Source organism: Dicentrarchus labrax, unplaced genomic scaffold (genome assembly GCF_905237075.1).
Source record: "Dicentrarchus labrax unplaced genomic scaffold, dlabrax2021, whole genome shotgun sequence".
NCBI classification, from domain to species: Eukaryota; Metazoa; Chordata; class Actinopteri; family Moronidae; genus Dicentrarchus; species Dicentrarchus labrax.
The window spans coordinates 1,841,340-1,856,833 of record NW_026136716.1 but is presented as its reverse complement, the minus strand read 5'-3'; the positions used below and the strand labels follow the sequence as shown (position 1 = coordinate 1,856,833).

At 42.6% G+C, this 15,494-nt stretch overlaps 2 protein-coding genes across 2 annotated transcripts; both read left to right on the top strand.

Annotated features, from left to right (window-relative positions):
* Nucleotides 1-1,317: 1,317 nt before the first annotated feature.
* LOC127378949 (golgin subfamily A member 6-like protein 22) lies at nt 1,318-5,206 on the top strand. Its single transcript, XM_051428328.1, has 3 exons — nt 1,318-1,822; nt 1,904-3,265; nt 4,164-5,206. Exons 1-3 carry the CDS (start codon nt 1,318-1,320, stop codon nt 4,478-4,480), a joined length of 2,184 nt encoding a protein of 727 aa, XP_051284288.1. The 3' UTR covers nt 4,481-5,206.
* Nucleotides 5,207-5,946: 740 nt separating this feature from the next.
* On the top strand, nt 5,947-15,396 carry LOC127378707 (zinc finger protein 513). Its single transcript, XM_051427861.1, has 7 exons — nt 5,947-6,099; nt 6,371-6,612; nt 9,812-9,934; nt 10,334-10,468; nt 11,086-11,586; nt 12,727-12,926; nt 13,249-15,396. Exons 2-7 carry the CDS (start codon nt 6,573-6,575, stop codon nt 13,861-13,863), a joined length of 1,614 nt encoding a protein of 537 aa, XP_051283821.1. The 5' UTR covers nt 5,947-6,099; nt 6,371-6,572; the 3' UTR covers nt 13,864-15,396.
* Nucleotides 15,397-15,494: the final 98 nt, after the last annotated feature.

Sequence of the window (15,494 nt, the reverse complement as noted above, 5' to 3'; positions counted from 1 at the left end):
TATTCAGAAACATAAGGATGGTTTGTAAGAAAGCATCACTTGAAGATCATTCAGATACATATGATCTTAAATAAAAATAATTATTTATTTATTTTTATTTTCTAGTTATGTATTATACTTTGACAAGAATAGCTGTACTGCAGTGAGGACGGTAAACGGTGACATAATGCCAACTCGTGAGATTTTAACACTCATTACAGCTTATAGTGAAGCCTTACATGCCACAGTGGGATAAACCACTATGGGAATGTTGATCTTAAAGCTGAAAGAAGAATAAGGAGGAGAGGAAGAAAAAAGCAACGTAATATTAACCCTTTCTCAAACAGCTATTCAAAATCTGTTTTTTTTTTGGGGGGGGCTTATCATCAGCCACTTGGATTAAGGAGCAGAAACTGAGCAGCTCAGGAATATCTCTCCAATCCTTCTGTAGTAAGAGCCCCTGCAGGTCAATTTAAGGTCCTATTTATATTAGTATATTAAAAACACATATATAATCCATAGTTTTACATTGCATTGAACAATTAGTTTAAAGTATAAAGAATACATATTATTTTATATAGGTTTGCATAATATATAATTGTATTAATTGGTTATTAATACACAGTTGAAAACTCAAACGCATGCAGTCCACCCCAGTCAACAAATTAAATTAAATGAAATGTTTTCATGCCTAAAGAGTCATAAAATCCAAAATTCACGCATGAAAGGTTTATAGAACAAGCCAGACGTCATTTATCAAGCATATTGTATTTAACTCATATATACAGTACGTGTACGTATGACATTAATTACAAATACTGCACCCACTTCTAAAGTTACAGTATTTATTTCCAATGTGTGCTTTAGCTCTTTACTGTGTTTTGTTTTTTAAAACCTTAAGTAAAAAATATAATCTTTCAGAACCTTTATGGGAAGGGGTCATTCTGCATTATGAGTCCTTTTACTTTAAATACCTTTCGCTGTTTTTACTTTAGGGATCTGAATACTTCCTCCAGCACTAGTTAAAAAAGTGGTGCTTATAAGAGTCTGGGTGGAGGAGTCCAGTAAAGGAGAGAGATCACACCTGACAGATTAAAGTATTACAAACCCGAGGCTGAAAACGTGGCCTTCGGGTCACCAGACTATGGACTGAGAAATGACGTGCGCTGCGTTTCTGCCAATCGGCATTAATCAAATCCTGCCTGAGTGAGAGTGAATGCTTTCATAACATGGACAAGTGGTTTGGGTGGGACAGATGCAGGTTTATTTCTTTCACTCTGCTTCACAAGTTCCTCAAACGGAGCCATTAAAGAGCAGTTTTCTCTTATTTCCCACATCATGGCGAGCTGGTGGACGACTGCAGACATGCTGGACAGTCTGGACCTCGAGGAAAATTCAGTAATATCTCGGGTTATTCGAGCAGTCGGGCTGTTTGGAGATATTCTGTCTTTGGAGGACACTATTGAGCCGGTTCTGTGTGAAGTCAAAAGAGAGGACAACGCTGAAGGGACGGCTTCAGGTGACAAGAGAAGTGTTCAAGAAGCAGAAACAGTGGAGGAAGACAAAGATGAGCAGGTGGGAAAGGAGGGAGGAAATCATCAAGACTGTAAACATAACAATGAGAGCAAAGAGGGAGAGGAAGAAGAACAGGAGCAAGAGGGTGAGGAGTTGCAACAAGGAGGAGAAGAATCTCAGGAAGACGGCACCAGTGATGGAAACACTGAAGAGGAAAGGACAAGAAAGGTAGAGGAGGAGATGGAAGGAGAGAATGAAGGAAAGGCAAACACAGAGGAGGAAGTGGGGGAGGGTGCACAGGAAGAAAGAACGATTGAAAAAGAGGAAGGTGAAATAGAAGGTGAAGAGTTACAGGAGGAAGGAAAGGAGCTAGAGGATGAGGAAGGGAAGGAAAAGGTGAAAGAAGAAGAGATAGAAGGAAGAGAGGAAGAGCCGGCGCTAGAAAAGGATGTAGAAGAAGAGCAAGAAGAGGCAAAGACAGAAGAAGAAGAGGTAGAGGAAGAGGATGAAGCAAAGACTGAAGAAAGAAGGCAGGCAGATGAAGATGTAGGCGGTTTAAAGGAGAGTGTGGAGGAGGTTATGAACAATCTTGGATGGAGAGAGAATGTAGAAGGAGAGTGGGAGAAAGTGACAGAAAGACAGGATGAAAGAGAGGTGGAGAATAAAGAACAAACAAACAAGGAAATAGAACTTATGAACGAAGGAACTGAGGATGACGGAGAAGGGGAAGAAAAGGAGGAAGAAGAGGAAGATAAAGAAAGAAAAGAACAAGACTTGGTGACAGTGGAAGAAGAGGTAGAAAAAAAGCAGGTAGCGGAGGAAGGAAAGAAGACCCATGACGAAGAAGAGGTCAAAGAAAGAAAAGAACGTAGGGAGATGAAAGAAGAAGAGAAGGAGAGCCATCATGAAGAAGAGGTTGAAGAAAGAGAAGAACAGATGGAAGCAGAGGAAAAAAACAAAAAGGAGGAGGAGGTAGGACAGGATGACAGAGTAGAAAAAAAAGAGGAGGGAGAAGAGGCAGGCGAAGACAGAAAAAAACAAGACAGGGAGAGAGCGATAGAAGGACAAGATAGTCACATTGGAAGAGGAGAAAAGGAGGTAGAGAAAGAAGAACAAGAACAGCAGATGGATGTAAAAGAAGAAAAGATGGAGGAAAGACAAGAAAAGGAGGTAGAGAAAGAACGACAACACGTTAATGAAAAAGAAGAAAATATTGAGGAAAAAGAGGAAAAGGAGGTGGAGATAGAACAAGAAGAACAGGTGGATGGAAAAGAAGAAGGAATAGAGGTAGACAAAGAAAGAAAAGAACGTGACGGGGAGAAAGCGATAGAAAGACAAGAAAGTCACATTGGAAGAGGTGAAAAGGAGGTAGAGAACGAAGAACAAGAACACCAGATTGGAAAAGAAGAACAGAAGGAGGAGAGACAAGAAAAGGAGGTAGAGAAAAACGAACAACAACAACAACATGTTAATGGAAAACAAGAAATGCTGAGTCATGACTCTGCAGAAACAGGAAATGAAGCTCTCCTCGCAGACGGAGAGAAACACTCCGGCGCTGCCAAAACCCCTAATGGGGACATTTATCCCACATCACCGAGTGAGGACAACGAGATGGAGACAGACACAAATCTACCGTCTGTCCAGGCTCCTCTGAGTCTGACAGATCCCACAGAGGTGGGAACACGGAGTCTGGAGGAACACGAGCAATTTGAAACATCATTTCCTGCTCCAGGTGAAACAGCAGAAGACATTACACCTGAACTGCAGACAGGTAAACACCATCTAAACTCTTAAAGGACGACTCTGCTATTACAACTCATAATGCCAGTTTATGCTTTTTTTTCCCAGTGCGCTCACACACTGCAAAAGTGAGCCAGATCATTTGGCTCCCAAACAAGTACCAAAAAAATAAAGAAACAAACGCCACATCACTGTTAATATCCTTAAGCAGGAAAGAATGGCGGACTCCACCACTAACTATGAGATGTACTGTCTAGAGAGTAAATTACAGAATGTACACAGATTGAATAGCTATTGCTGAGGACATGAATGATGAATGTTTGATTTAATTGAAAATCTTATGGATTAAAATATAAAGAAAATGACTGATTCAGTTAAAGTTATGTTTATTATTTTACTTGTTTAACTTATAAAGTTATTATTATGAATCTGAATGAGATAACTAACTAATTTATGTTGATCTGACTTGAAACTGATAAACATTGCATTAAGTTAATGAGAACAGTTTTCTTTTTGCTGAAAGGAACAAAACAAACCCCAATTAGATGATCTGTGTAAAAGACAAAACAATAAGAAAGATTAGTAAGGCAACAAAAGCTGCTGCAGCAGCATTTTCACCTTAAGTTATTTATTGCTATAAGTGCGTAAATGTCTAGCTGGAAGTTGTACACTTTGTTTTAAAGTTTGCAGTGTAGAGAAGATCTTATATAACAGCAGCTATAATTGTCTGGTACACATTTACTGACAGTTGAGATTAAGGCCAGAGAGTTTATTCATTCATTAAAATCAAATTAAAATTCCACAAAGATAACACTCACTCATCTGCCAAAGGCAAATTATACTGAAAAGAGCCAATTAAATCACAAGCTTTAACCTTTAAAAAGTATTTTCATTAAACATAAAGTCACAGCTGATGTTTCCACTTTCAGATCCACAGAAGAAAGCGTCGTTGATGGACGCTGCCGCTCAGTCGTCCTTAGGGGCCGGACCAGGAAGTAAAGAGTCCGGTCCGACCCAAAACTCACCCAGCTCCGAAAACCCTGAAATGAAAGTGAGGGAGGATGAAGGAGACAAAGAGGAAGGAGGTCAAAACTCTGACAAGATAAACGGCGAGGCGGACGCAGCGGACAACAAGAAGAATGGAAGCCGTCAATCGTCAAAGTACAAAACTGTGTCCTACAGGAAGATCCGGAGAGGAAACACCAGGCAGAGGATTGATGAGTTTGAGTCCATTATAAACTCGTGAACAAACCCTAAATATTGACAGAGGATTTGATTCGATCGGCTGAGTAGCTCTTTGGGAGTCTGTGCTTGCAGATGGTAACATATAGAGAAAAGTAGTGGACCCAGGACGGAGCCCTGTGGTACGCCATATTAAATGTCCCAAAAGTGATTGCTAGGACTGAAGCTAGGCTAGGGTTGCCTGACATCCTTACTCATATTTCCCATTTTGTGCACAAAAAAAAAGCAGTAAATAAATAAAGTTTATTATTTAAGTGTAAAGCACAAAGGATTTGAGGTCTCACTTCACAGTTATGTATGTTATCAAAGTGTCCTCAGGAGTTTAACTCTGCTGATGAACTCAGATTTGTGTCGTGGTGTTGCCCCACTGAAATTTAAAAGTGATCAATTTTATACTTTATTTAAAATGTAATGATTATTTTTTCACTGGTGGTATTTTCATTAAGAGATACATTGAACCAGACCCATGTGATTATACATAGTTTGTTAGGAGTCTGTATATGTAGAAAAATCATAACTGAGATGAATAATAATTTAAATAACAATACAATCATTATAACTGAATGTAAGTCCTAGAAAATAGACACGGTGATACTCTTAACAATATCGTTTTGTTGTTTTTGTTGACTGATATATGTTCTAGGTAATATAACAGTCTGATAATCACCATTGTATTATATTGATTATTGAATTTAATTATATTAAACAAGCTTACGCTGCCTCATACAGATTTTTGTTTTGTGTTTGTTATTACTCAGAGGTACTTCTACACAGTAGAATTACACTAATAATATTAATTTAAAAGATATTGGATATATGTGTTTAACCCCCAGAAAGTTAATACAACTGTTTTGTTGACACTTAAATGGAGTTTTTATTTGCATTTATGTACTTCAATCCTTGTGTGCTTTAATTTTTGAGCCATGAAGATCCTCTGACACTACTATGACTTCTATATTATAGATATATAGGATTGTATTTTTTATGTTTTTTGTACTATTACTACATTTTAATGATCTTTATATTATATATATATATTATTTTATTTTATTCTATAGTATTATTTTTTTAAATGTCACAATTAATATGTGTAGATTTATATTATAACTAACTAACCAAACAAAAAAAACATTTCTCTCTGGTTGGGATTACATGTATTATATACAGAATATTATAAACTAGTAAAAATATGAATACACCATAGGTGAGATACAACATGGATAGTATTAAATGTATGTTTTTATTTCATATTATATTATATTATATTATGTATAGTATATTGTTATTCTAAGTTAAGTCATGTAAAAAATAAAGTTACATTTTTTTAAACTTTCTATCTATAATCTATAATATCTATAATCACAGATATACCAGGGAGACTAAAGGTAATTAAAGTAATGAATCAAACAGAACTGAGAGCTTCCTGTCAGATTCTGTGGAGCCACACTGTCCATGGTGAGGACTACACGTCCCACAATCCTCTGCGCCCGTCACTGACGTCACCCGGAGCCCGGACCCGGCGTACCTCTGTCACTAGCGGCGTCCGGTCGGCAACAAAAGACTCTTTTAGAAACAGTTGGCGGTATTTTGTCGACGACAGTGTATCTGGGGACTTTATTACAGGTAAGTTTATGAGCGAAGTGACGCGTAAAAATGTAGTTTTTATTCATTGTTTGTAGTTTAAACGGCTTAATTTCTAAAGTTCACCAGCTAGCTAGGAGGCTAACAAGATGGCTTCGTCTATTTACTGCGGAACAATAACAAAGAATGACTCGGTGTCAACTTTAATGTTATCTAACATCCTGCTGCAGCTGGAAATACACGCAGTTTTCTATGTAGTGGTCTTAAAACAGGTGTAACGCTGTTTTTTAATCGGTGTCTCCGGTTCGAGCAGCAGCTGCGAGCGATGACACCGCCGCTGTTCGTGTCCGTTGGAGGAAGAGGAAGAGGAAGGAGGTGATGATGATGACATGCAGTTAGCTGGCTGCCTGGCTGGCTGACGGACGGACCGACAGACCCTGAGTGCACTGTGTGTGTGTGTGTGTGGTGTCGGGCCCACGACCAGAGCAGGACCCCGGGGACGACGAGAGGCGAAGATGCCGCGGAGAAAACAATCCAACCCCCAGCCGGTGAAAGGTGAGTTTACCTGCTCTCTTCCAGATGTTTGAGTCAGTTTACGTGCTCTCTTCCAGCTGTTTGAGTCAGTTTACGTGCTCTCTTCCAGCTGTTTGAGTCAGTTTACGTGCTCTCTTCCAGATGTTTGAGTCAGTTTACGTGCTCTCTTCCAGCTGTTTGAGTCAGTTTACGTGCTCTCTTCCAGCTGTTTGAGTCAGTTTACGTGCTCTCTTCCAGCTGTTTGAGTCCGTTTACCTGCTCTCTTCCAGCTGTTTGAGTCGTTTACGTGCTCTCTTCCAGATGTTTGAGTCCGTTTACGTGCTCTCTTCCAGATGTTTGAGTCAGTTTACCTGCTCTCTTCCAGCTGTTTGAGTCAGTTTACGTGCTCTCTTCCAGATGTTTGAGTCAGTTTACGTGCTCTCTTCCAGCTGTTTGAGTCAGTTTACGTGCTCTCTTCCAGATGTTTGAGTCAGTTTACGTGCTCTCTTCCAGCTGTTTGAGTCAGTTTACGTGCTCTCTTCCAGCTGTTTGAGTCAGTTTACGTGCTCTCTTCCAGATGTTTGAGTCAGTTTACGTGCTCTCTTCCAGCTGTTTGAGTCAGTTTACGTGCTCTCTTCCAGATGTTTGAGTCAGTTTACGTGCTCTCTTCCAGCTGTTTGAGTCAGTTTACCTGCTCTCTTCCAGCTGTTTGAGTCAGTTTACCTGCTCTCTTCCAGCTGTTTGAGTCAGTTTACGTGCTCTCCTCCAGATGTTTGAGTCCGCAGCTGCTGGAGAATGAGCTGCCTTTCTCTAAACTCACCTTAAGATCACTGTCACAGGTTAAGGAAGTGGGTCTTTGTTGTTGTTTGTCCATTAAAAACTCATTTGAGTGTTCCTCTTTTTATTTAAAGCTTTAAAGTTGAGCCCAGTGAAGAGCGAGCTGAAACGTTGCCTAACTGGTCTGACATATTGACATTGCAGGATCGGTCCCTTCCTCATTGTCTACCAGAGAGGAAGACTGTTGGAGACATGTTGTCCTTTACGTAGATGTGTTTGTGTTTGTTATCTCATCCTGAATGTTCTGGCTCAGTTGGACTCTTCCTCTCTTCCTCCTCTCTGTTTCCTGTCTCCACTTCCTCTTCGCAGACCCGTACCTGACCTTTCCCCCCCCCCTCACCCTCTTTCCTTTCTTCCTGTTTGACTTTTCTCTCATTCCCTTCCTTCTTACACGTGCACCCTCTCCTCCCCTCTGTCTCTCTTACCTCTGTTAGTTATTTCATGTTGTCTGTGCTCTGCCCTTCCCATAAATCACCTGTGTGTTTACGAGGGATGTCTTGATACCTAATTTGATACCACGGTAAAAAACAAAAGCATAAATCCTATTTAAAACATTTGAACATTACAAACAACAACAGTGGTATGCAGCCTTCAAGTAATAAATAAATAAAAGAAACAACTACTCAACATACTCTTTATGCTTCCTGTTGGTCCTGTTTAAGTTTATTGTTTCGCCAGTCGATGTCAGACTACACCACTCTCACATTTTAACGAGTTGTGTCGGAGCTGTCGCTGAAACGCACTTGCGGTCGTCTTCCACGTGTCGTCGTTCTTCCGTGCTGGTAGGCCTGTGGCATTTAGTGGCAAACATGCTGCCAACACAACGTCTGGAGGAATTGCATCCTCGCTGTAAAACAAGTACCGTTTTCAGTTTTCAGAATTCAGCATCGACTGGTTCTAACCAGGCGTCAGTCAGCTTTCCCCAGTAAGACAGTTTTCTTAAAGGTCCAGTGTGTAGGATTTAGTGGCATCCAGCGGTGTGGTTTCAGGTTGCAACCAATTGAATACCCCTCACGCCCCCTTTTGGTTCCAAGCGTTCAGGAGAAACTGTAGAAACATGGCGGACTCCGCTGTGTGGATAAAAACGTCTCATTCTAAGGTAACAAAAACACAAGGATTCATATTTTCAGCTGGTTTTACACGAATGAAACTATAAACGTTATGTTCCATTTCTAAATGTCACACACTGGACCTTTAAATGTCATGTATATGAGAATCCCAGCTTCAGTAATCAGGGTATGGGGTTGGAGGAACCTAATAACTTTCTTATCATGTATACGTCTAACAAGGCTTCTAAATGGCAACTTTGGTTGTGTGCATGACAAAGACATCAGACTGCGAACGCATCGCTGTGGAATAAAAGGAAAGGTCATTGCAACCTTTTATTTAAAGTAGTCTGACTACAACGTAAAGTAACACCAAGGAGGTTCGATACTTCTGAATACGTCCAGTTTTCACACTTCTTCTCTGTGACCTGGTTACTTGTGTATGTGAACATACTTTGTGTGGTTGACAGGGTTACTTTAAAAATGTAACCTGAAAGCATTGTATGAAGCAACAGACCTTTGAAGCTGTTGTATGTGCTGCTGGTATATTGTTGATATGAGTGTGAACAGACCTTTTTCACTGTATATTTTGTGCTGGGAAGCGAAGTGTCATTGCAGCTGAGACACACAACAACAAAACTGCTCTAATCCAAACTATTAGGAAAAAGAATTACTTTTAGTGTGCAGCCTCAAGCTTTGGGCATTCATTTCCAAACTGATTAATCCCTAAAAGCTAGAACTTTCTTGGTGAGAGCCACCAACCAGCAAACACTGGATGTAAGCCGGATCACTGCTGTGTTGTATTGACTCTGATCGTCAGTGCTGTCCCTTCTTTCACTCCTCTTCCTTTTCCTGACTCAGCCTCATTCCTCACCCTCCTCCTTCCTCCTCTGCAGTTATCTCAGCCCCAGTCATTTCCTTTGCATGTCTGCCTCCGTCTTCTCCTCACTTTACGCTCTCGCTTCCTCTCCGCCTCTTGTCCATCTTCTTCTTTTTTATGTTTTCTGAGCACAAATCTTGATTATCGCTCTGCTTTCTGTCCTGTTTCTTTTCCTTCTCAAAACTCTTTCTACACACCACTCAGTTCTATATGCTAAAATACAACTTTTGAAGCTTTCTTAATTTGTTGTCATTTGAAATGCATGTTTGTTTTACTCAAAACTTCAAAAGTAGGCCAAGAAATATTTAGAAAATGTGTATTTTTGCTTTGATTAAAACATTTCTGTGCTCTGTAATACATGACGTGTACTAAGCTCCCTGTTCTTATCAGGAAAATGAGTTGTGTAAAGGTTAGGAAATGCTTAGGTAAAGTGTATTTTGACTTGAAGTAATCATGAGAATTTTGTGTTCTTGTTCAGTGGAGTCGGAGGACGGGGCAGAGGTGTGTGAGCCGGGCTGCCTGGTTCTGGAGAGCGACTTCCTGCTGAGTGGAGAGCTGGAGTTTGGAGACTCCGAGATCATGGGGCTGGATAGAGAGTCCGGTAAGTCTCTCTTTCTCACACTCAGACTCACACTTACACCCACACACACACACACACACACACACACACACACACACACACACACATTGGCTTGTACGTTAGTAAATGACTTTAAAGTGCTGACTCTCTGGTTGTCTTCAACCTGACACATAATGACTAATAGATTCCTTTACTCCTCAGACAAACATATTTTCTCTTCTGTTTACTTTATTGAATTATGTGAACACCGTTTTCATTAGGGAGGAAATACTGAACGCATGTCAGAATACATTTTCCAAATACCCTCATGGTTTGATGTCTCTTATAATTTATAATATTAGGGTTCTGAATTTTCTCCACTCAACAGAGCGTTTTTTGTCTCCATTTGTTAAAGGAGTTTTTACTTGTGTTCTTCTGCAGGTATGACGGTCTTCTCTCTGAGCGTTGAGGACGACCCTTCAGTGCCAACAGACTCCACCTTCCCAGCTTTCCTGTCCTGTAAAGGATGTGGTCAACTTCTGGGAGACATGCCTCTGGGGGCAGGATTAGATCTCGGTAACTGTTGGACTTTGTTTTTCACCATCTCACGTTATCAAAATACAGTCTTTAAAAGATGTAAAGTTCTTTGGGCTTGAACAGTGTACCAACAACGAGTGGCTCACTGGTGAGTCAGAGCAGTGGTTTTCAAACTTTTTCAAGGATCGCTAAACTGACACAAATTGGGGGGCCTGGATCGCTCTCCTGGTGGAGCTGGGGCCCGTGTACCGAGGCTGAGTTCTTGCTGCAGCTGCTGTGGCTTCGACTCCGACCTGTGGCCCTTCACTGTGTGTCGTCCCCTCTCTCCCCCCTTTCCTGTCCCTCTTCAGCAATCCCTATCCGTTAAAGGCAATCAAATTAAAATAACTGAGGCAAATTACAGTAGACCACAGACCCCCATTTTATAATATATTTGATAGGTTCCCCCATCTGGTAGGGTTTCTGCTTTTAGATGTGTTTACAGGAAGTGACTTAAACCTTCAACCAAAATATATTACATTCTTTATTTGAGTTATTTATAGAATTATAGTGAAAATAAATGATTCCCCTTTCTGCTGGGGACACCCTGGAACCCTCTTGAGTAAAACCACTGGGTTAGAGATTAATGTCACTGAGGTGTTTTTATTTTGTTCCAGGCCTGGACCTGGGGGCGGAGCTTTACTGTCTGACCTGTGAAGAAGGCCTCCAGCATGAAGCCTTGATCGACTCCCCTGAGCTGGAGGGGTCAAACTTGGCTGACAGATCCATCAGTGGTGACTCCGACAGGAAGAGGAGGAGCGTAGGTAAGGTGGGCGGAGCCGGTGACCTCCCTTCTAAACTGTACTCCTGCTCGCTCTGCCCATTCACCTCGCGCTACTCCAACCATCTGAAGCGCCACATGAGGACCCACGACGGCCAGAAGCCGTACCGCTGCCCCGTCTGCCCGTACGCCTCGGCCCAGCTCGTCAATCTGCAGCGCCACACCCGCACCCACACCGGGGAGAAACCATACCGCTGCCACCAGTGCAGCTACGCCTGCAGCTCCCTCGGCAACCTGCGGAGACACCAGCGCATGCACACGCAGGAGAGACCGCAGAGGAGGGAGAAGGAGAAGAGACGAGGGAGACGGAAAAAATCAAATGCTGAAACTGAAGAAGGTAACCTCGCCTCGCCTGGTCACACACAATCTCATATTCCAGATAAATAGATCAGCACTGTTTGACACTTTGATCTGAGTTTGGTGCGTTGAGCTGGACAGACTCACTGAGAATGAGCTGTCAATCACAAGGTAGCCCCGCCCTAAAGCATACCCTGCTTTATGGTCTGTTTTACTCTAAATGGGACCATCAGTTACTAAATGAACATCATGCTGTATGGAAGAAGACTGAAACTAGAAACTGAGACCAGAAACTCATCAGGAAACTGTTTACTGAGCTCATTAATTAAGTGAGACTCTGTTACTCAATACTTTCAGATTGATTTGCAGCCAGTAGAGCTGCCCCCTGCTGGCTGTTGGAACCAATGCAGGTTTAAGACATTGAAATTCAAAGGTCATATTCTGTCAATAGTAACTGTTTATTTTCACAATCTTGTTACCCAGAAACAATGACGTTCATACTGGTTGCAGGTAGTTCTGGGCAGACAGCACACACAACAAACACAGGTTGCTTATCATGTTCAAAGTGTCAGAAAAGAGTAGGATGACATTGAAGTGAAAGGATGGATGCAGAGGAATGAATAAGAATATTCCAATGGGAGTTGATGTGAGTACAGTTGATTTTACAGTTGAATAATGAACTCTGTTTGTTCCCTGCTGGGGATAATGTTTAATTTTGGATGCACTGAGCTGAAAAGAGGAACCAACAAGTTGAAACTGAAAGAGTTTAAAAAATGAGGAAGAGAAGCTCTCTCTAGTTGAGTGCTTACAGACCTGAAGATAACCTCTGGTGAATTCACCTGCTTCAGGACATTTAAAGGAACATTTTACACTGAATCCTTCACAGTTTAGATGATTCATATCCAGACATACACTGCCGTTTACAAACCAGTTGTCAGTAAGGAAGTCAAACCATCAGAGGAAATAAGAACCAGAGGGGATTTTTGTATATTTAAAGATGAGTTTATGAGAAGTAGAAGAAGGAAGTTTGAAGTGAAGATGTAAGATAAGTTTCTTATTAGCAGTAAAAACTGCAGGGTGTCACTTTCAGGAATGCTTTTCAGGGTTAAAGTAAAGTAAAGTTAAGAGATCAGACTGATTCATTTGAATTGTTTTTTCTCTCTCCATCTTCTTCATGCAGTAGTATCAGACCTGACCCTCCGAGTGTCCCAGGACTCAGATTACCTCCAGACGCTGGGGGGCCTCGGCTCTCCCTCCGGCCCGCTCCCCGTCCTCCTCTTCCCCCTTTGCTGCCGGTTGTGCGGCCTCACCCTGGAGGAGGCCGACCTGGACGGGGACAAGGCCGACGGGGAGGGAGAGGGGGAGGGCGACGGAGGGCAGGTACGTTTCCTAAAACTCTGATTCGCTGATTCTGTTTTTCTTCTTCCTGTTAAAGCATACTGTGGTTTCATCAACAGAAAAAATGATTTCATAATGTCAATGATTGATGTTGAGAAAAACCTTGTTGTGCAATGTTTAGTTTCCATGGTGATAAGTTGTATGTGAACATACAGAAGCTCCATAAACTTCGACATCACAACCGTCACGTTCCCAATATATTTCGATTTATATGAAAGTGATACGTGTTGCTGATGACAGCGACCAGAGAGACGTCACGGGCAGAAATCAAACCGCTGACTGTGTACTCTGTTGGTATTTTTAGGTGTGTCGTCGTTGCTCGTTGGACCTGCTGTCCAAAGATGGATCCGGGCCTCCCTGCAGCCCGACCGTGTCTCGTGGATCCCGACGGGGTCAACGCAGCACCAAGCTGTACCGCTGCCCTCACTGCCCCTTCCTGTCCCACTACCCCAACCACCTGGCCCGCCACGCCCACACCCACTCTGAGGAGAAACCCCACCGCTGCCCGCACTGCCCCTACACTTCCTCGCACCTTGACAACCTCAAACGCCACCTGCGCGTACACACGGGAGAGAAGCCTTACCAGTGCCCTTCCTGCAGCTACGCCTGCGGAAACCTGGCCAACCTGCGGCGACACGAGCGCATCCACTCGGGCGCCAAGCCGTTCCACTGTGGTGTGTGCGGCTACTCCTGCAACCAGAGCATGAACCTGAAGCGGCACATGCTGCGGCACACAGGCGAGAAGCCGTACGCCTGCGCCGAGTGCGACTACACCACGGGTCACTGGGACAACTACAAACGCCACCAGAGAAAACACGGTCACAACACAGACAGCTGGGACAAACACGCACCCACCAACGGCCTCAGCTGGGGCAAAGACACTCAGGAGAGCGAGAGTCAGGGACGGGAACACAGTTAGATACACTGTGTGTGTGTGTGTGTGTGTGTGTGTGTTATACACTGGTGAACCTCCAGCTCAGGGAGGTTGGAGCTAATCTCAGGTGCCTTTAGACAGACTGAATGACTGTAATGCTGCACTGACTTTCTCAAGGGGCATTAGTGTGTGTGTGTGTGTGTATGCAGCACACACTTGTGTGTAAATGCAGTCTATAGACTCATGTGCTCATCTCAGTCAGAATGTGACTTTTTCTAACTGTATGTGTGTGTGTGTGTGTGTGTGTGTGTGTGTGTGTGTGTGTCATGAAGCCAATGTGATGAATTGAAATGTTTATTTTTCTCTCTAGATGATCTATATTTTGTAACTGTGGATGGACTTGCTTTTTCTTTTTCGTAATAGCAGGATGGATCATTATCTCACAAGCTTTAAGTCTGAGTGGGGGTTTAATCTCGGACTCATGCAGTTTGTCAGTGGGGGGGTTCCTGTGCAGCTCCAAACCTCTTCATCTCGACAACATATGGAACATAGCTCTAGTGTTTGTAGCCATTAAAGATTGTGAGAGAAATGACAATTAAAGTGTTGACGAGAGAGAAAATAACTGAAATCACCGACGTTAAATCAGTCCCCCGCTGTAAGGGAGAGTTAGGGCCACAGCAGTGGGGGAGGTATAATATTGTAGGGAGGACTAAATGAAAAACAGTGGCCCTCAAATTGTGTTGCATGTAACACTCAAACAACACTTGAATCCAGAATGTTAAATATTGGATAATCAGTGGTTGCTGTGCTGCATCGAGCCACAGAAAAGCACAGGAGCCCCCACTGCACAGATTTCTCTCTGGAGCGAACTGATGCCGGTGTTCAGGAGGAATCTCGGCACGTGAGACGGTCGGCCTTTACCTCTCAGACGACAACAATTCAGGGAAGAGCAGAAATAATTTAGTCATGAAAGAACTCTAATTTTATTAAATCGTGAACATTTAGCAATGTTGTATCTGGTCTTTATTCCACTAATGATGTAATCCAATAAGAAGATGAGGGCTCAGACGCTGTGAAGCTCTGCAGGTGATACAGGGGGCATTGATCCCAACAGACAGTTCATTCAGGCATTATTACTGTGTGTGTGTGTGTGTGTGTGTGTGTGTCTGTGTGTGTGTGTGTCTCCGCCTTATTTTAAATCCAATCTGTGGAAACTGAATTTGTCGGGCTGAGCGTATGAAGGAATATGTGAGTGTTTAAAAACCAGATGTACGTCACAAACTGGCTTTTTGCTTTTATAAATGACGGCTGGTGTTCAGCATGCAGTGACTCTGATGCACCTCCAGATTTTCAAATTAGACAGGAAGTCAGCGTGTGGTTAGCCTAGCTTAGCATTAAGACTGGCAGCAGGGGGGAAAGCTAGCCTGACTCAAACCTGTGAAGCTCACTGACACTGTTTTGTATTTTGTTTGTCGGACCTCGAGCAGAACTAGGAATGTGTAAGCGTGTTGACAGCGAGGCTGCCAGGTTTGTTGTTCACAGTGCCTTCACATCTCGAATAAAAGAAGTCTGACTGAAGCTGGATTGAAGCTACTTCCTCTTTCACTCTCTGTTTAGGAAACACCTGCTTCACACACCCAGAGGTAGAGGGACGAGGACAGAGGGACTCACGGTCC